The sequence below is a fragment of the Daucus carota genome, chromosome 5 (genome assembly GCF_001625215.2).
Source record: "Daucus carota subsp. sativus chromosome 5, DH1 v3.0, whole genome shotgun sequence".
Lineage (NCBI taxonomy): Eukaryota > Viridiplantae > Streptophyta > Magnoliopsida > Apiales > Apiaceae > Daucus > Daucus carota.
This window is the reverse complement of record NC_030385.2, coordinates 37,176,272-37,197,086: the sequence shown is the minus strand read 5'-3', so window position 1 is coordinate 37,197,086 and position 20,815 is coordinate 37,176,272. Positions and strand designations below refer to the sequence as shown.

At 36.1% G+C, this 20,815-nt stretch overlaps 4 protein-coding genes across 10 annotated transcripts in view; 1 reads left to right on the top strand and 3 right to left on the bottom strand.

Moving 5' to 3' along the window:
* Positions 1 to 1,223: 1,223 nt before the first annotated feature.
* Positions 1,224 to 4,875, top strand: LOC108220399 (uncharacterized). 2 transcript variants are annotated; one of them, XM_017394155.2, is made up of 9 exons: positions 1,224 to 1,804; positions 1,910 to 2,155; positions 2,303 to 2,379; positions 2,489 to 2,654; positions 2,901 to 2,989; positions 3,104 to 3,268; positions 3,420 to 3,497; positions 4,179 to 4,282; positions 4,447 to 4,875. In XM_017394155.2, exons 1-9 carry the CDS (start codon positions 1,612 to 1,614, stop codon positions 4,550 to 4,552), a joined length of 1,224 nt encoding a protein of 407 aa, XP_017249644.1. In that variant the 5' UTR covers positions 1,224 to 1,611; the 3' UTR covers positions 4,553 to 4,875. The 2 variants fall into 2 exon arrangements, with proteins under 2 accessions (XP_017249644.1, XP_017249643.1); XM_017394154.2 differs by having other exon boundaries at positions 1,225 to 2,155.
* A 204-nt stretch (positions 4,876 to 5,079) lies between these two features.
* On the bottom strand, positions 5,080 to 10,747 carry LOC108221972 (uncharacterized). Of its 4 annotated transcripts, XM_017395842.2 has the most exons (8): positions 8,836 to 10,744; positions 8,671 to 8,746; positions 7,411 to 8,371; positions 7,159 to 7,329; positions 6,937 to 7,041; positions 6,577 to 6,765; positions 5,925 to 6,089; positions 5,080 to 5,740 (listed from the first exon to the last, which is right to left on the bottom strand). In XM_017395842.2, exons 3-8 carry the CDS (start codon positions 7,603 to 7,605, stop codon positions 5,426 to 5,428), a joined length of 1,140 nt encoding a protein of 379 aa, XP_017251331.1. In that variant the 5' UTR covers positions 7,606 to 8,371; positions 8,671 to 8,746; positions 8,836 to 10,744; the 3' UTR covers positions 5,080 to 5,425. The 4 variants fall into 4 exon arrangements, with proteins under 4 accessions (XP_017251331.1, XP_063949525.1, XP_063949524.1 ...); XM_064093455.1 differs by having other exon boundaries at positions 8,472 to 10,747; XM_064093454.1 differs by having other exon boundaries at positions 7,411 to 8,746; positions 8,836 to 10,746.
* LOC108221701 (uncharacterized) lies at positions 9,837 to 10,496 on the bottom strand. The gene has a single exon (XM_017395563.1). It carries the CDS (start codon positions 10,494 to 10,496, stop codon positions 9,837 to 9,839), a length of 660 nt encoding a protein of 219 aa, XP_017251052.1.
* Positions 10,748 to 12,735: 1,988 nt separating the features above from the next.
* The window catches only part of LOC108222846 (E3 ubiquitin-protein ligase listerin), a 30,132-nt gene continuing 22,052 nt past the window's right edge, over positions 12,736 to 20,815 (bottom strand). For all 3 annotated transcript variants that reach the window (XM_017396778.2, XM_017396777.2, XM_017396780.2), the window contains one exon: positions 12,736 to 13,322. In XM_017396778.2, the coding sequence (XP_017252267.1) occupies positions 13,095 to 13,322 (228 nt within the window). In that variant the 3' untranslated portion in view covers positions 12,736 to 13,094. The remainder of the gene's footprint in view (positions 13,323 to 20,815) is intronic.

Below are 20,815 nucleotides of genomic sequence, written 5' to 3'. Positions count from 1 at the left end.
CTATTTCTTTCAAAGTGTATGTTTGAATGTATTTGTTAATCAGACTCTCTTTAGACTAAGAGAAAGTCCAAAGCAAAGAGAGAAAGAGAGTATGTATAAGAATTTATTATAATATATAGGATATAGCAAGAAGAGAGAGGTGACCAAAAATATAGGGGACCAAAAAGTTGTTTTGCTCCAATGGTATTCCCTATATTGATCCCCTATATTTCAAATTCACATATGCAACTGAAATAGAGAGAGAAATTGCAATGGTAAATGACAGAAAAACAAGAGGATATATGAGCTGGTGATGACATGGAGAATATAGGGGTTTGCTTTTTCATCCCTCAAATAAGGGGTTGAAATTTCTCTCACCTAAAATAAATGAGGGATAGGGAGTTGCGTTGGAGTTGTGTTTTTTGTTCTCAATCCTCAAATATTGTCCATGTAGACTAAATATAGGTAAGGAGTGGGTGCATTGGAGTTGCTCTTACAAGAGCAAGTCCAAGAGTGCCTTAAATTGATGTCCTAAATTAAAATTGAAGGCATTTGAAGCAAATGAGTACTCCAACAATGTCCTATTGGTGTCTTAAAACATTAGAAGATCTAACAAATGCCTTATTTTTTAGGCACAACTAAGCATGCCTTATGTTGAATTAACCATTTTTTATCAAATGTCCTAAATTATGATTTAGGACATGTTGTAAGGCATATCTTGAACTCGCTCTAAGTAACCTAGATTATATTGACATGAATAATTCAGCGGGGGCTGAATAAAAAATATACACTATTTTTTCGAGGTTAGGGGGCTCTAGCATCCGCCACTGCACGGATATCTCATGACTTCCATTGTTCAGATGTAACAGGCCTAGATTAATATAGCTCACTTATTTGTTGCTTTATTAAGGCTTCAGATTAAATTATCATTTTGAAATTATTTGAAACTTGTATAAACTGAATTTTTTTAAAAAAATATTCTAAATCCTAATTTTAAAATAATTCTAAGTGCTTTGACTGCATAGTTAAAATCATTATTTTATAAAATTTCTTTTTTTGAATAAAAGTATATGATTGATATTATAATTCAGACAAAAAAATTTTAAAAATAATAATTTTAGCTAAACGGACAAAAGATTTAGAGGTATGTGCTATATTTTAAAACGGAGGAGTATCTCCCTAAATTTGTGAGCAGGCTCTCTGTCTTGTCTAAAGAAAATCAATAGGTTCGCTCCTTCCATCCCTGTCATCACCGTTATCTTTCACCTCCATATAATCAACGCGTCCATCCTATACACGTTTCTTCATGCATAAACATGATCCCTGATGATTGATACAATTATTTTCGGCTCGAGTTTGGTATAGTTTGATATTCTTTTCTGTGAATAATATTTGTTGACTTGTGTATTATATTGCAATCACATGTAAATAACAAAAAAGTGGTTAGGCTCCTTCCTTTCTGAAGAGCCAGTTCTCTGTTGTTATCATTGAAAAAATGTTTGGTACTCATGGAGCCAATTCTTTATCCATTCAAATATTTTATAAATGTATCGTCTTTTATCACCTAATTGTTTGATTTGCTTGATTATGTGCTTTTGTTTACATGATTAATTGGATAACCTCTGCCTGATTATGGAAAGCTCTCCTCGTAATTCAGACTGCCCTTCTTCTTCTTCTTCTTCGTCGTCTTCTAACTTCGGGTTTGCTACTGCTTCCAATTTTTTACATTCCCCCCTTTCGTCACTTTTAGAATTTTCCGGTGTTCTTCACACTCATGATCATCCACATTCTAGTGATGCGCAAGGCCTACATGAATCTTGGTCAGGTAGCAACAACAATAACAACATTAGTAGCAATAGTAGTAGTAGTAGTCACGACATTAGTAGTAGTAGTCAGGAGGAGGTTTCTATTAGAATTATTGGTGCAACAGGTGAGCAGGAGGAGAATCAAACACATTCCCCGACTCATAGTTCATCCCCAGAGCCTGATCATCTGTCTCCAGATGAAAGTCATAATGCAGAACGCAATGCTGCTGCTGCAGCTGCTCCCTTTTATCATAATAGAGATTCTGCTTTTTATCAGAGATATGATTTACAGCAAGCCGCGAGGTGGATGGAGCAACTACTTCCATTCTCTTTTCTTTTGTTGCTTGTATTCATTCGCCAGCATTTGCAAGGTGTTCTTTTCTTTTCTTTGGAAATACGCAACTGATTTTCACATATTTTTAACACGAATAAGTTCTCTAGCTAAAAGTTTATATGTAGATGCTCATGGTTGTTTACAGTAAGCTATTGGTTTTTGACTGTACCAAAATGACTTGCAGGCTTTGTTATTACAATTTGGGTTGCAGCCTTCATGTTCAAGTCAAACGATATTCTACAAAAGCAGACAGCTCTAAAGGTGCAGTAGCTATTAGTGTGCCTCCACATTCAGAGAACCATTTTTACTGTAAGTCCTCCAATCTGTCAAATTCTGATATAGTACTCTTACACCTAGCTATGATCTGCAGGGAGAAAGGAGGCGTTCAATTCTCTTTGGCCTCTCTCTTGTGTTCACTCTTCATGTGATAAGCGTATATTGGTGGTATCTGACTGACCTTTTGCATTTGTTAGTCATGATTCCACCAAAAGCTATACCACCCTTTTGGCAAGCTATTTTCATCATCGTGGTAAATGGTGCGTTTTATGTTATTGTAGACATCAGGATTTTGCTGTTAGACTAATACAGTTCATTCTAATTAAGTTCAAGTGTTTGGGTACTTCGTAGCTTGTGATCACCTTGTGGCGATGCATCTCATATGTCCAAGTGTTCAACAGATAGGATCGTATATGATAATAATTTCAGAACCTTAACGATCTATTACTACACCTTATTATCTGTCGCTGACTTGATATGATATCAGAAATTTTGTTTTGTTTCAGATACGTTGGTCCGTCAGGCAGCAATGGTTTTTAAGTGTGGCATATTGATGTACTACAAAAATAGCAGTGGAAGAAACTATCGTGAACAGGTGAGGCGATATAGACCAGTAAAACCACATGCTAAAAGTAAAATTACCTAAGGTCACACAGCCATTTACCTCTGCATGTAACCAGTTTCATTCTAACTGTCAAATGTTTTTTAGGGTCAACTGCTAACTCTTGTTGAGTATTCTCTGCTGCTATACCGTTCACTACTGCCCACTCCAGTTTGGTATCGTTTCTTTTATAACAAGGAATTTGGAAGCCTCTTTTCATCTCTGATTACTGGGCTGTATTTGATTTTTAAACTCACATCAATTCCTGAGAAGGTATGATTCTCTGTGTATGTTAATATTATTGACTGATCTTCTCTATTAACACTGTTTCACCCTTTGATGGATTACACTCAATCTGAAAAATAACAATTTGGGAAATGACTGAAGTATAATTTTTACTGCATCCTCCTATGGTATTCTTCAGGTTCAAAATTTCTTTGCTTCTTTAAAAGCTTTGTCTCATACAGAGATCAAGTATGGAACCAATGCAACATCTGACCAGGTATGCTATTGTGTCGATGCAGAAGACCACCTATACTGGTTCCCAGAAACTGATTGCTACTTTCTTATCTAGTTTACTACTGTATAATACTGCAATTCTTTATACATTATCAATCTGTTAATGCTAGATCATAGCTGCAAAGCAGTATGTCATTTCAGTTCTTATGGAAACGGTGCAGATGATTTACGACCAAGTCCTGTCAGAGGATGCTATGTACTTTAAAGACCACATAGTTGTTCTTAGACTATTAGATAACTGATATGCAGTCACTGAGAATCTACCCTAATGGTCATACGGCCTCCGTCTTAAGCCTTAACCGCCGAGCTTATACCTGTACATCTGTTTGCTCCATCAAAGTACCACTCTCTAGCTTTTTTTCCTTTCAGAACAGGTTTATCAACTTGATCACCTTTTTCTATAACATGAATCTTCTGTTTGGTCCATCTAAGTACTTCTCTACAATTCTTTTTTTTTCTTTTCAAAACAGGATTAGATTTACTTTACTCATAAGTTATGAACACTCATATATTTAACTTTACTTGAAGGAGAGGAGGAAATTTTATTATTTGGTATCGAAAACAGTGGTTGTTAACCCTTACTTGTGTAATTGTAGAATCCGCTTTTGAAGGCAAAATGACAACTTATTGATGCATTTATGCTGACTATTAATACTGAATGCAGGTCAGTGCAGCTGGAGATTTGTGTGCTATCTGTCAGGAAAAGATGCTTGCCCCAATCTTACTACGCTGTAAACACATATTTTGCGAAGACTGTGTGTCTGAGTGGTTAGTTTTACAGCTTTGTAAACTGCACCTTTAATCTTTAAATGATAATATACATATTTATGTTACTTGGTAATGATAATGCTAATGTACTAATGAGTGGTTACTTGATAATGTACCTTCAATCTTTAAAGGTTGTGTAGTGTAACCGGACTGTTCTTTTCCAGGTTTGAGAGAGAAAGAACATGTCCCCTATGCAGGGCTGTGGTGAAATCTTCAGACCTTAGATCATTTGCCGATGGATCCACAAGCCTATTTTTTCAACTTTTCTGATTGCCAGTTTCCGATCCTGAAGAACTTTTTATCCTTCAGTTGGCTTCCTTAGAATCACTCCTTCCTAAACTTCATCATGCAGTCACACGACATGTTGTACAAATATTCTTAGTTTCACGGATAGTCGACTGTAGTTTGCTTAGTAAATTGCAGGAGTCAGGCTATCTGTCAATGTCAGTCCTTGTACTTGTATTATGAGGTCAAGTGTGTATATATGTTATTCCATAGGTAGTGTGCTTTGAGATTGTAATTTGCTTCAGTTAATTATATCCTGATTGTAAACACTTCTTCAGTTTTACTATCCACTATATTAATTTCGTACAGAGGCCCTGGCTTTGTTGAAAAATTGTTAAGAAGTGTTTACAAATGAAAGATAAGAGGAGTTTCATATATTTCATGAACTGTTAGTACAAGAATTTGTCACTTGTTGAAGATTATGCTTTTAAAGAAGCATTAGTTGACAAAGGCACTCATTAGCCTTCAAAGGTTTTCAGATTCTGATTCAATACACCCCCTTAAATTTCGAATTCTGCAAGAGAGAAAGACTTTCTGTCTCTATTCTTTAATTATCGACGTAAAAAATTTATCTTAAGAACAAACTACAGATATACAAGGCTAACAAAGACCATTACTTGCATGATTTTTTCAAGATGAACCAGCTGAAAAAAGTCAAGCACACTCCATCCCCCCGAAGATATACTACACTACACAACTTAAATTCTACAGATAAAAAGAACAACTTCGCTCTGTTGCAGTTTTTGGGTGAGGGTTAACTCTTTGGAACATCTCCTATTGCTTGGTGTCCGGGAAAATTGCTTCTGTTCAGTTTTAAAGATAGGCCGGGGCTGAGTCTGGAGCAGGAATCATTTTAGGTTATGAAGATTTGGTTTGCACTGGGGGAGGAGCAAGCAAGTCTTCCTCAACAACTGCAGAGCTTCTAGATGATGATTTCTCAGGAGCTGGGGATCCATTTGATGATGGGGGTACAGAGAAAATCCTGGAGACATCAGGTAGGGGGTAACTCTCTGTAACCTCGTCGATTTCCTCATCAAGATACTCAAGATCCTGCATTGTGAGTTGGTGATATTCAACAATTTCCCTTAAGTGGTGGTTCTCACGAGCAAATGCAGAATTCTCATGGACCAAACGAGCCTTTTCCGACAAAAGAGTCTCGAGCTGAACACGAATCTGAGATTGAAATGTAGATACCATCTTCAATATTATTGATAACACAAGACATCAGTTAACAACTCATCTGACAAGCATAATGAATCATGCAAAATACATACCATTTTGTCATCTCCTCGTAATATAGTATACTATAAACAAGCACTAAAATATAATTTGTAAAGCATTTAGGTATTGCATATACCATTTCATCATCTGCAGGATGATCATCCTTTCCATAAGCCTCTCGAAGGATTTTGTTTTCTTCTTCTAGCTGAGAACACCGTTGTTTAGCATCGGCTAAATCTGCTTTGGCAGTTTTTAGCTCTCGAAGTAGTAGCTTTGCCTTGGCAGTTGTCGCCAATGCCACCTATAAGCCAAATTAAATCCTAATAATGCATTTTATCGAGCAAGGAGAAGAAAACTGGTGGTTCTCAAGATGACTGAATATAGGATTTGCTATGAAGCAAGGTTACAGGTGTGGAGATGCAGGTATACATGTATTGGACTTTCTTGCATTTAATTCACATGCATAACATAAGTATCTAAAACAAGAAAGTTGAAAAGTTTTATTTGTGCAGAAGTGAATATTAACATCAGTCCCTTTTATTTAGGTACGAATTGTAATCAGAAAGTTTATTGTTGGGATTAAAAGTGAGTATCCGAGTATCTGATACGGGGTGCAGTGGCATACCGTACAGGGTGCATCAGGTAACCCTGACTCCCTGAGTATGTGACCCGGGGTGCATGTTTAGGTTTAATAAAACAGTATAGTATAGATCTATGCAGAATTATTTGGATTATAAATAGGATGGGGATTGGGGCTAGAAGCATAATTGCACATTGGCAAACCTTACGTCGCGAGATGCCTTGAGTTGAGTCTGCGGGTTCGACTGCATTCGTGGTTTTGCAGAGTTCGGAGGTTCTGGCAGTGCCATACCAGGTGCAGGACTACTTTTATCTTGATTGGTTCCTGTTCTAATCTGCAATTTTCGTGTATCTGGAAGGATGTCTGAAGTTTTATTTTTCACCATACTTCGACGTTCCTGTAAACAGAGATCCAGGAAAGACACTGTTTATGTTTCCTGACATCAGGAACTAAAAGTGGATAGCTCTGTTAGCCCAACGGAACAACTAGAAATATGACAGAAACATGAATAACTTCCAGCTAAAGAAAATCTCTTGAAACATGTGACCTAACAGCTTCCAAAATTTACCTCCACGGCATTTCCAGTGGTGGATGTGAGTGCATCCAAGCCTTTCCGAAGAGCAGTATTGTCCATTGGTCTCGAGCTCTCAACTGGTTTATGCGGGTGATAAAACTGAGATCCGACAAGAAAGGGGGAGACGGGAACATATATATAAGGATATGGTAAAAGAAACAGAAGGCAGTGATGAAATTGCTTATGTTAATAACAGAAAATAGAAAAATGATTCACCTGGTCATTTGTAGTATAAATAGGAGTATAAGGCTTCTGATTACGCCTCCCAAATTGATCAGACATGTTGTTTTCATCAAGAAATGATCTAGCATTCCTTGTCAGAACCCCCCAGAGCACATCTTGATCATTTGTTGTTTTCAGCGACGTAAAATCATAGGTACCAAGGCCCTATCACATATCACTAGTTAGGGTTGATTATGAACAAAGTGCAGTAGTTTTTGTAAACAGATACATATGTTTGTATAGTACCGGCAGAGAAGATGATCGGGAATGGTGTGAAGAGCCGAGACGAGAGGCAGATCTGATGGCCCGAGGACTGACGAAAGGAGAGGGAGATGAGGAGGTGGTAGCATTACTTATTGTGTCTCTATACAAAGGAGGATTGTTTAAATCTTCCTTGAATGTAGACGCCCTCGTTATCCCTTGCTTTCTTCTGTATGCCATTCGCCTTGTTCTCTATTTACACGTTCACCGCGACCACCACCACCACCACCATGAAAAAACAACAGCAGCAGCAGTTCGCCAGACAATATAGCACCACCAGGAATTGGAAGGAGGAGAAGAGAGAGAGAGAGAGAGTCAGAGTAAGAGAGAGACAGATTGATGTTTGCAAATGAACCTCAACTTGCTCTTGCTATAATTAGCTAACATCTCCTTTTTCCATGGAGAAACAACATATGACACACAAGACTGATCATATGTTATTGTGAACGTAGTTGACGGTTATTATAGTTATAAAACATTATATAAACGCGTCTTAATATAATTAAAATTATTATCTGAATAATTAACAAGCAATTCAAACTGTTCTTGGTTTAACCTATGAACTGTATACTTCTTCTAGCATTAGGAGCAGTTTCGCGAAATGCTGGGCTACTTGTAGTCATCATCTTCTCTTCTGTGTCGTAGTTCAGTTATGTCTGTCTGTCTCGGACCTGGTTGACGATCTTTTTTTCTGTCTCTGTTGCTGCTGGCATGGCAACTGAACTGCCTGTGCTGCTAGTTCAACAACTAAAAGATTATCAAGCTTGTCCTCTTCATGCCTTCCTTTCCTTCTAACGGATGTACACGAACCACTGTGCTGTTTCTATTGTGCTGATTTCTGCTCCTTTGCCTCTTTCGTGTAAACCCAGCTTGCACCTTGCAGTACATGCTTCCCTAGACAGAGTACTGACCGCGGAAACACTAGCCATGAAGCCATGTTCTTCAACTGAAAGGGAAACACCCAGATGGGGGGCAATCACATTTTCACAATATTAACCACTGAGAAGCTCAAAGTTATCTTCAAATTATAAGACAGTGGTCGTTACCAAAGCAGTAAAGATGTCATCTTTAATTTTCAATTTGGTGAGGATGACTGGTATATTATTTATACAAGTGTACTCGAGGTCTGGAAAATTGTTCTCGCAACAATTCACAATTATACATACTGATGTCAACCCTATCTGCGTTGAGCTTAGCTAATGGAACTTATATGACCTGGATGAAAAAGACTCAGACTATACTCACAGCGAAGAAGACAATGCTGGGGAAAGAGAGCAGTACAGCACTCTCTACAGGACTGAGCCTTTACCTAACAGTTCACCTAAACATAGACAGACAATATCACTCTCCGAAATTTGAGGGTACAATTCATCTGAGAATCAGAAATACAAGACAGACAAACATACATACCCGTCAAATTTTCAAATTTCAAGAAATCAAAGCTTCATCATTATGCCGAGAATCCCAGCAAGCCTGCTTAGGTACTACTACTGTACTAAAACAAGAAAGACACTAGGGAACGCATGTATCCAACGAAAGTGACCTGAGGAAAGAAAAAATGTGGAAAGTGATGGTGACAAGCTAAAGTTTGATAAATCTTGACTTTGAGTAACAAGCATTTAAGTTGCAAGTAAACACAATTTTGACAATTGAGTTGTTAGTTTTCATAATTGGAAAAAATAATCCCAACTACAAACTAAAACCAATCATTCAAAACCTCCTTCAACAGATTTAAAGACCTGACTGATGACAATATAAATTTAGCAAGAAAATAATCTGGAAACTCTGGAATTAAAGGCTACTGCTACTTGAAGTAGACGAATGAATACACAACAAAGTAACAGGGTAATTTTTCTTCTCTCAATTTCTTACTAATACTTGCCATATGTACTAATGGCTTAAAGTTTCATAGCTGAATAATACAGTTAATACCATTGTTATCTAATGTAATCTGGTAACCACGTTTGAACATTCCTCCCGAAGAATAGGTTTCCTAAAAATGATACTCCCTCTGTCCCAGTCAATTGTATACGTTTCTTTTTCACTGCTCGACACGCTTTTTAAGACACTTATAAAACATAGTTGTACAATTTATTTTTAAGATTTTCTTTTTTTGTATAAAAGTATAAATGTTATACTTTTATACAGAAAAAGAAAATTTTAAAAATAATTTACAGAACTATACTATATTGAAGCATTAAAGTCCGTGCCGCGCCCCCGTCCCCCAATGTATACTATTGACTGGGACGGAGGGAGTATGTATGATCCGATCCAATCAAGTCCTTATGCTAACTCGTGTAATTTACGACACACAAAGAAACAAGAAAGAACAATAATCATCATCATGTAACACTCAAAACACAGTAGATAACTATAAAAGACCTCACAAAAATGAACAATAAATATAAAAATCATAATTTGGTCTTATACTGACAAGTCTGATTCTGTATACTCCTACTCAAAATACCAATATTAATATCGCAATAACTATACGAAACCACATGAATATCAAACAAATGCAATATCCTCACACGCCCTTTGATCCTCGTCGTCGTCGACACCGGAAGCGTGCCTGATTTAAACACGTCCGAATAAACATCCGAATCGGATAACAGCCTATCGGCCATAACCGTGAGCGTCAAATTCAACGGCGTAAATCCGCTGGCCTTGATCTTGCCAGCTGGCAAGGGGACCTCGCCGATGACGTTGTCCTCGAATTTGAGCAATGCGGAGGTGTTTGTGTAGCGGAAGGCGACTTTGTTGGGGTTCTTGACGGTCAAGTCAACGTCGAGGCTGAGGTTGAGGTGGATTTTGAGCGGCAAGTCGACGTCGAAATCGAAGTCGTTGAGGGAGACGGAGGAGACGGTGATGACGGGGCGCTTGGCTTTGTAGACGGTGAGGGCGAGGATGGTGATGATTAGGATGAGGAGGATGAGGATGGCGAGTGTGGTGGCGATGCAGATGCAGATTGGTCTTCGTTTCGAGGTTTTTCGCTTGGAGGAGCGGGGGACGGCGTCGTTTTGAGTGGGGTGAGTCTTGGGGTTTGAGCCTTCTTCGACTCCTCCTTCCATTCCTCTAGCAATATCTGGTACGGTGGAACTTGAAGATCTGTCGACAATAATAATATCTGTTGTGAAAGGTTCTGCTCGCTTTTATTTATACAGTCTGTGGGGAAGCTCATTAAGATTTTCGATATCTATTAAATATCCAGTATATCTAGAAGTAAAAACAATAATTCATGAAAATTATTTATGAGAGATTTGTTTGTCTGGACTAGGTTAGAGGGGGTGTTTGTTTCCGGCTTAAAAGTCGGGCTTCTGAGAAGCATCTATTTGTACCGTTTGTGTAAAAAATCAAGAAGCACTTAGAAAAACTCGATAACTTTTGTTTTAAGATTTCTTCTTATTGCCCAGACACTTAATTGTCTTAACTTACTTCTAATTTTTATTACATTTTTCTATTTTAATCAAAAATATTTATTTTAAATTCACCTAGACGGCATCAGAATATTCGAGTCCGGCTCACGGGCCATACATCTTTGTTTACAATATTCACTCATGTGGCCAGACTGATGACTGATGAGGTACTTGCCAGAATTTTGGTTCTAAGTGCACTTCTTGCGTAAGCATTGTTATAAAAATATGTTCAGTACGGGTCAAATCAGTTAAAATTTTAATGACTTAATTAATCTTAAATAAATTTTAATTAATCTAATTATTTTATAATTATCTTACTTCAATTTTTTCGATTCAGTTTGATTTCCATTTTCTACAACATTGTGCTAAGTACGTTGTAGATTGTAGTCCACTTTATCTTTATTTATTTATTGAGGCGGGTAAACTTGAATTTACAGAAAACATTAGAAAGATTGGAGTAAATAAATATTAAATTAAAATTTCTATACTAAGTAATAATTAATGTTTAAATTAAGAGAAAGCATATGTATGTATAAAGCAAAATAATGGAGAAAGGAGGAAGCGACGCTAATGAAGTGTACAACACGGATTCGGTTGGGGAAATGTGGTGTCAGCTTGTTTCTTTCTCTCTATCACTCTCCGTGTTGCGTTGTAATGGGAACGTATTTATTATACTATATATACACATTCAACTATTGGCTGGGAAAGGTCGGCCCAAGAATCATACTCACAAGTCACAGGAACATGGTTGAGCTCCTGCCGGTTGCCTCTTTATTACTAGAGTATTTTAATTTCTTTATGTACTCTGACTTAGAAAAATTATAATCTAATCAAATAACATGCTGAATTTTCTCAAATATTTAAATTACAGAACTTGAATGAAAATAAAAATGGCATAATTCAATTAAAATGTTTTAATTCAATTTAAATTATATATATATAGAACATTATGAATATTAGTTACCTCTATAAATCAAAAACACTTCATAATAACAATTTATATTAGATAAATATTTTTATCCTTACACTATTTTCTAAAAAAGACCAAATTTTCTCTTCCCGAGTTTTTCTACCGTAAATGGATACTCAATTTTACGACATATGTGATCCGATGAAAATAAGAATCAAATCTTTATATTAGCTTTTTCTCAGTTAAAGCATAATTGATTGAGGTAAACTGAAGGCACAATTGTTACATATTAGTTGCGATATAATTAGAATCTTTTCATCCCATTCCTTTCTGTCAAGTTTAATATTTCAGAATTTTCTAAATATAATAAATCTCTGTATTATAAAAACTAGTCAACCCATTATTTTCAATTTTTCATACCACCTTCATTTCACCAACTAATGGATCCCGTGATTTTAACATTTTACTCATAATCTATCCCCAAAGCAAAGAAAAGAATCCCACGATTTTAGCATATTCCCCCAATTTCTTACTTGTACGAGCAATTTAATACATTTTTCATAATCAGTATGCCCAAAGGCCCAATAAAATATATAATTACAAGTGTTGATGAATGTATACTACATTATTAAACATGACTAAAAATTAGTAAATAAACTTATATAAATATATACAGGTATCAATCGCCACACAATAAAACTAGTTATATAATCAAAATTTAACTCAGAAAACTACAAATGGATCAGACAAGCCGATGAAAATGAAACAGCCTTCATCAGAAGTTAGAATCAATATTACTTACTAATTAGCCGAGAAATGCTTGCCTGGCTACACTCATGTTTCAGTCTCAGCAACACCAATTCCCCAATTTCTATAGCATACGTTCTCATATCCCATTCGCATTCTCGTATACAAATTTACCCAAACAATAGGAATACATAATCAAATATGAGTATAGGTCATCAATTGATGACGAATCATGGGTAATTCTAAATTTCTTCAATATTTGAATATTATGTTTGCCAGAATGTTCAGTTGAACTAGGATCAACTGACAGTTTCAGCAGGTACTTTGATGTAAAATAACTTAAATGGGTGCAAAATCTGTAACACAGGTCTGTAACATGTGGTTTCTATCAAATCTCATTAACAGAAGACTGATCCTACATTTCAATGAGCCAAACATATTTACCCTCGATTGTAATGATATGTTTATATCCTAAGACATGTACACATTACACACCCCCACAGTACCGCCTAAACATAAAGAAACATATATGTATTTTGCTGCCAAAATTATGAAGGATTTCCTCACTTGCATAGTTCCCATCCTTCCTCAAAAGATTAAAATGGAGACTGGCACAGTGGGCAAGTTGACTTGTGGGAAGTTGAAAACCACTTGTATAGACAAGCTGAATGAAACTTGTGCTTGCAAGTTCTACAAGCAAGACGAGGGAGGTTATGGTCAGAAGTGTGAACAACGCTGTAACAGATAGGGCACTCCTCGACACCTTCAAATTCCTTGTCAAAATTGCTCTTCCATATACGTATTGCTTCCGCCAAAGCTCCATTCTGTCATTTAGGAATAGTTTAGTATCTAAATTCAGGTAAATCTATGAATTCTGACTAATCCAATCAAAACAAGAGGTATATCAACGGGAAACACACACTGCATGTGCTAATTACAAGATAGCTATAGAGGAAACAATTATACAACAACAATAGTTCTTGGCTAAATCAAAAAAATTATACATCAATCCTTTTTTTTCTTCATTTTTTTTTGTATAGACAAAAAGCTCGGTCCGTTTACTATATGAACAGGAGCTTAAACATGGAAATGCGTTCAATAAGCAAAAGAGTTTGAGCTCGGCCTGGGCACATTTAGCTTGATTTGAAATTTAATATTTACAAAAAAAATATCCTAAAAGATTCATATATTAAAAAAAAGATATTCACTTTAGCCATTCTTCTGGTTATTGAACAAAAAAAATTGAATAAAGTAACATAACACATTGTTAAATAGAAGGCTCACAAATATTGACTCAAGAAGAACAAATATGATTTAAGTAACTTGAATGAATGACAAAAACAAGAACCAAGATCAAACACACTCTTATCTATTATAAACTAATGCCGCCTCCACAAAATATTCTTGTCAAACTCAAAAGTCTGGCTTTTATTCCTGTAACTCCTAAACATTAAAAAAAAATTATAATTACCCAATATTAAATCCAAAGTCCTTGCCATATTCTCATAATACAAAATCATCTCTGATTTGTTTCTAGACCACTTCATATCTTTTCTATAATTGGGGCTTCGTAATCCACCTAAGACCTTCAAAAGAACATGTGTTTACAAAAATTGCCCCACATGGACAGGGGGTGTTATAGATAAACATAGATGGTAAAGGCAACCCTCTCCTGTGATAAAAATCTGGCTTTTGTTCCCGCAACTAAACATTAAATACACATAATATATATAGGGTTAGGTTCAAATTAGGTCCAATCTTCAAATTAGAACTTTACCCATATACATATCCATTAGATTAAGATAAACAAGCATTTAGATGGGTCCGGGTCCCTGACAATCGAATGTCAGGGCATACTATCAGTGGAAAAAAAACGATGGATGGTTTAACCCTAGCTCTTTGATGTATATGCAGGAGAGCTACAGTGTCATCCAGCGGAAAACCGACTCATTTTAGGGTTTTTCTCGTCTGGCGCTTTTTTCCCGTTGGACTTAGGGATGGCAAAACAATCTGATCCGATCCATTCCGACCCAAGTAGATATTAACGAACCCAATATTTTGGACTTAGATCCTATGTGTACCGAACTGAAACCCGATGAATTTAGGTATGTATATGTGTGTGTGTGTGTATACACGCATATATATATATATATATATATATATATATATATATATATATATATATATATATATATATATATATATATATAGGGTCTTGCTCAAATGAGAACCACTCTTATGGTGAGATATGAGATCTAATCTCAGCCACTCATTTAAATACATTATATTCATCTCCCACTATTCATTTAATATTTTATTATTTCATCATTTTTTAATTCAACTACCCATCACTTTCAACCACTGCTGACCACCACCACCACCTCCGGCAACCACCACCACCTCCGGCGACCACCATAAAATCACCACCGGCAAACATAAAATCACCACCAGAAAATATAAAATCACCATCGGAAAACTAAAAATCACCGCCAGAAAATCAAAAATCAACAACAGAAAATTAAAATCACCACACCACCACCATCTACAAACAACCACCACCACCCCCTAAATCCGAAAACCCACCAACTACAAAATAAAATCACTGCTGGAAAAATAAAATCAGTGCTGAAAAAATGAAAATCACCACCAAAATTAGAATCACTAAAATACAAATTACCATCACCAAAATTACCACCAGATCATAAAAAAACAAAAGTGAAATCACTGAAACTTAAACCACCACCGTTTACAAATCCTGTTATACACCAATGGAGTTTTTCAGATCTGATTTTCCTGTAACTCCTAAACATTAAAAAAAAATTATAATTACCCAATATTAAATCCAAAGTCCTTGCCATATTCTCATAATACAAAATCATCTCTGATTTGTTTCTAGACCACTTCATATCTTTTCTATAATTGGGGCTTCGTAATCCACCTAAGACCTTCAAAAGAACATGTGTTTACAAAAATTGCCCCACATGGACAGGGGGTGTTATAGATAAACATAGATGGTAAAGGCAACCCTCTCCTGTGATAAAAATCTGGCTTTTGTTCCCGCAACTAAACATTAAATACACATAATATATATAGGGTTAGGTTCAAATTAGGTCCAATCTTCAAATTAGAACTTTACCCATATACATATCCATTAGATTAAGATAAACAAGCATTTAGATGGGTCCGGGTCCCTGACAATCGAATGTCAGGGCATACTATCAGTGGAAAAAAAACGATGGATGGTTTAACCCTAGCTCTTTGATGTATATGCAGGAGAGCTACAGTGTCATCCAGCGGAAAACCGACTCATTTTAGGGTTTTTCTCGTCTGGCGCTTTTTTCCCGTTGGACTTAGGGATGGCAAAACAATCTGATCCGATCCATTCCGACCCAAGTAGATATTAACGAACCCAATATTTTGGACTTAGATCCTATGTGTACCGAACTGAAACCCGATGAATTTAGGTATGTATATGTGTGTGTGTGTGTATACACGCATATATATATATATATATATATATATATATATATATATATAGGGTCTTGCTCAAATGAGAACCACTCTTATGGTGAGATATGAGATCTAATCTCAGCCACTCATTTAAATACATTATATTCATCTCCCACTATTCATTTAATATTTTATTATTTCATCATTTTTTAATTCAACTACCCATCACTTTCAACCACTGCTGACCACCACCACCACCTCCGGCAACCACCACCACCTCCGGCGACCACCATAAAATCACCACCGGCAAACATAAAATCACCACCAGAAAATATAAAATCACCATCGGAAAACTAAAAATCACCGCCAGAAAATCAAAAATCAACAACAGAAAATTAAAATCACCACACCACCACCATCTACAAACAACCACCACCACCCCCTAAATCCGAAAACCCACCAACTACAAAATAAAATCACTGCTGGAAAAATAAAATCAGTGCTGAAAAAATGAAAATCACCACCAAAATTAGAATCACTAAAATACAAATTACCATCACCAAAATTACCACCAGATCATAAAAAAACAAAAGTGAAATCACTGAAACTTAAACCACCACCGTTTACAAATCCTGTTATACACCAATGGAGTTTTTCAGATCTGATTTTCCTGTAACTCCTAAACATTAAAAAAAAATTATAATTACCCAATATTAAATCCAAAGTCCTTGCCATATTCTCATAATACAAAATCATCTCTGATTTGTTTCTAGACCACTTCATATCTTTTCTATAATTGGGGCTTCGTAATCCACCTAAGACCTTCAAAAGAACATGTGTTTACAAAAATTGCCCCACATGGACAGGGGGTGTTATAGATAAACATAGATGGTAAAGGCAACCCTCTCCTGTGATAAAAATCTGGCTTTTGTTCCCGCAACTAAACATTAAATACACATAATATATATAGGGTTAGGTTCAAATTAGGTCCAATCTTCAAATTAGAACTTTACCCATATACATATCCATTAGATTAAGATAAACAAGCATTTAGATGGGTCCGGGTCCCTGACAATCGAATGTCAGGGCATACTATCAGTGGAAAAAAAACGATGGATGGTTTAACCCTAGCTCTTTGATGTATATGCAGGAGAGCTACAGTGTCATCCAGCGGAAAACCGACTCATTTTAGGGTTTTTCTCGTCTGGCGCTTTTTTCCCGTTGGACTTAGGGATGGCAAAACAATCTGATCCGATCCATTCCGACCCAAGTAGATATTAACGAACCCAATATTTTGGACTTAGATCCTATGTGTACCGAACTGAAACCCGATGAATTTAGGTATGTATATGTGTGTGTGTGTGTGTATACACGCATATATATATATAGGGTCTTGCTCAAATGAGAACCACTCTTATGGTGAGATATGAGATCTAATCTCAGCCACTCATTTAAATACATTATATTCATCTCCCACTATTCATTTAATATTTTATTATTTCATCATTTTTTAATTCAACTACCCATCACTTTCAACCACTGCTGACCACCACCACCACCTCCGGCAACCACCACCACCTCCGGCGACCACCATAAAATCACCACCGGCAAACATAAAATCACCACCAGAAAATATAAAATCACCATCGGAAAACTAAAAATCACCGCCAGAAAATCAAAAATCAACAACAGAAAATTAAAATCACCACACCACCACCATCTACAAACAACCACCACCACCCCCTAAATCCGAAAACCCACCAACTACAAAATAAAATCACTGCTGGAAAAATAAAATCAGTGCTGAAAAAATGAAAATCACCACCAAAATTAGAATCACTAAAATACAAATTACCATCACCAAAATTACCACCAGATCATAAAAAAACAAAAGTGAAATCACTGAAACTTAAACCACCACCGTTTACAAATCCTGTTATACACCAATGGAGTTTTTCAGATCTGATTTTCCTGTAACTCCTAAACATTAAAAAAAAATTATAATTACCCAATATTAAATCCAAAGTCCTTGCCATATTCTCATAATACAAAATCATCTCTGATTTGTTTCTAGACCACTTCATATCTTTTCTATAATTGGGGCTTCGTAATCCACCTAAGACCTTCAAAAGAACATGTGTTTACAAAAATTGCCCCACATGGACAGGGGGTGTTATAGATAAACATAGATGGTAAAGGCAACCCTCTCCTGTGATAAAAATCTGGCTTTTGTTCCCGCAACTAAACATTAAATACACATAATATATATAGGGTTAGGTTCAAATTAGGTCCAATCTTCAAATTAGAACTTTACCCATATACATATCCATTAGATTAAGATAAACAAGCATTTAGATGGGTCCGGGTCCCTGACAATCGAATGTCAGGGCATACTATCAGTGGAAAAAAAACGATGGATGGTTTAACCCTAGCTCTTTGATGTATATGCAGGAGAGCTACAGTGTCATCCAGCGGAAAACCGACTCATTTTAGGGTTTTTCTCGTCTGGCGCTTTTTTCCCGTTGGACTTAGGGATGGCAAAACAATCTGATCCGATCCATTCCGACCCAAGTAGATATTAACGAACCCAATATTTTGGACTTAGATCCTATGTGTACCGAACTGAAACCCGATGAATTTAGGTATGTATATGTGTGTGTGTGTGTGTATACACGCATATATATATATATATATATATATATATATATATAGGGTCTTGCTCAAATGAGAACCACTCTTATGGTGAGATATGAGATCTAATCTCAGCCACTCATTTAAATACATTATATTCATCTCCCACTATTCATTTAATATTTTATTATTTCATCATTTTTTAATTCAACTACCCATCACTTTCAACCACTGCTGACCACCACCACCACCTCCGGCAACCACCACCACCTCCGGCGACCACCATAAAATCACCACCGGCAAACATAAAATCACCACCAGAAAATATAAAATCACCATCGGAAAACTAAAAATCACCGCCAGAAAATCAAAAATCAACAACAGAAAATTAAAATCACCACACCACCACCATCTACAAACAACCACCACCACCCCCTAAATCCGAAAACCCACCAACTACAAAATAAAATCACTGCTGGAAAAATAAAATCAGTGCTGAAAAAATGAAAATCACCACCAAAATTAGAATCACTAAAATACAAATTACCATCACCAAAATTACCACCAGATCATAAAAAAACAAAAGTGAAATCACTGAAACTTAAACCACCACCGTTTACAAATCCTGTTATACACCAATGGAGTTTTTCAGATCTGATTTTCAATCGAGGAGATAAAAAGAAAATAAAACGAAGGAAGGTATGTATGTGTATACGTGTGTGAGTTCGCCGGAAAAGATGGAGGAGGGAGGCGGAAGAAAAGACGCAGCGGCGCGAGAGAGATGAGGAGGTGGTGATCCACCGCCGCGGTGCTGGAAGTCGCGGGTGGGACGGAGTCGCGACGTACAGCGGGGAGAGAGAGAGAGAGAGAGAGAGAGAGAGAGAGAGAGAGAGAGAGAGAGAGAAGATCCGGGTTTTGGGGGGGGGTGGCTGGCTGTGCGTGATGGCAATGTTAGGTGGTGTTGGGAGTTAGAATGAAGGAAATGAATTGTAAAATAAAAGTTTAAACGTGTGGTTGTGATTTAATTAGGGAATAAATAAGTGTGGCTGAGATTAGATCTCATATCTCACATTAATTGGGGTTCTCATTTGAGCAAGACCCTATATATATATATATATATATATATATATATATATATATATAGGCTGATGATCAAATAGAAACCACTCTTAAAATAAAAACTAGAAACCAGTTTCCCTACCACTATTTATAACTACGGGTACCACTAATTTATACTGCACTAATCACTGTTTTTATATAGTATGTAAACAGCGATTTTTATTATCAAAATTGAGAAAATCTACTTATCTAAACTATTGATAATCGATTATAGATGATCAATTTCATCCGTAGGAAGGTTCTTGGCGGTAGGAAGCCGCAAGAGAAGTTGTATGATGATGGGAAGTAGTCGTTAGTTTTGTAAGCTATGATGAAAAGTGTATGTGACTATTGGTGATGATAGACAATGGTGGCAAGTCATGGAAACGTCTGGTAATGGTGGTAAGAGGTCCATTATTACGATTTGGGTGAAGATGATGGTCATATACGTTGCATATATGTACATATATATATTTATATTCGTGAGATATGCTATATACAAATTAGTGATATGTTATGTACAAATTAGTGATTTCTTTAGTTAAAAATAGTGATAAAAAACTTTCCAGAAACTGGTTTTTAGTTTTTAGGCTAATTTGGTTTCTATTGGAGTAGGACTCTCTCTCTCTCTCTCTCTCTCTCTCTCTCTCTCTCTCTCTATATATATATATATATATATATATATATATATATTATATATATCTGTGTGTGTGTGTGTGTGTGTGTATAAAGAGAGAGTCTTACTCCAATACAAACCAAATTAGCCTCCAAATTACAAACCAGTCCCTGACCAATTTTTAATCACTATTTTTAACTATAGAAATCACTCGTTTATATATAAGTTATAGGATCGCGCTCAAGAGAGAACCAATTCTTAATAGAACCTTAGAACCACTAAGATTTTGCTACAGAACTCTAAATTTTAAATAGATTTTTAGGATCTAAATCTAAATAAATGTTTTTTGCATTGTTGTGTGTGTCAAAAATAATTTTAAAATATAATACAATAAACAAGATTTTTTTGCATATGTAGTTCTATTGTAGAACCCTAATTAATACTAGAAATAAGGGTAAGAGTTCCATGGGTTCTTAGGCTAAGGGTTCTAAGAGGAACATAACCCTTAAGTTATAATATATA

Excerpts from the sequence above, each read along its gene's own strand:
- LOC108220399 (XM_017394154.2), top strand. The coding sequence starts at position 1,612 with ATGGAAAGCTCTCCTCGTAATTCAGACTGCCCTTCTTCTTCTTCTTCT. Across the intron at positions 3,269-3,419 it reads TCACATCAATTCCTGAGAAG|GTTCAAAATTTCTTTGCTTC; the intron begins GTATGATTCTCT and ends GGTATTCTTCAG. Across the intron at positions 4,283-4,446 it reads GAAGACTGTGTGTCTGAGTG|GTTTGAGAGAGAAAGAACAT; the intron begins GTTAGTTTTACA and ends GTTCTTTTCCAG.
- LOC108221972 (XM_064093455.1), bottom strand. The coding sequence starts at position 7,605 with ATGGCATACAGAAGAAAGCAAGGGATAACGAGGGCGTCTACATTCAAG. Across the intron at positions 6,766-6,936 it reads CCACTGGAAATGCCGTGGAG|GAACGTCGAAGTATGGTGAA; the intron begins GTAAATTTTGGA and ends CTCTGTTTACAG. Across the intron at positions 5,741-5,924 it reads ATCCTGCAGATGATGAAATG|ATTCGTGTTCAGCTCGAGAC; the intron begins GTATATGCAATA and ends TTTCAATCTCAG.
- LOC108221701 (XM_017395563.1), bottom strand. The coding sequence starts at position 10,496 with ATGGAAGGAGGAGTCGAAGAAGGCTCAAACCCCAAGACTCACCCCACT.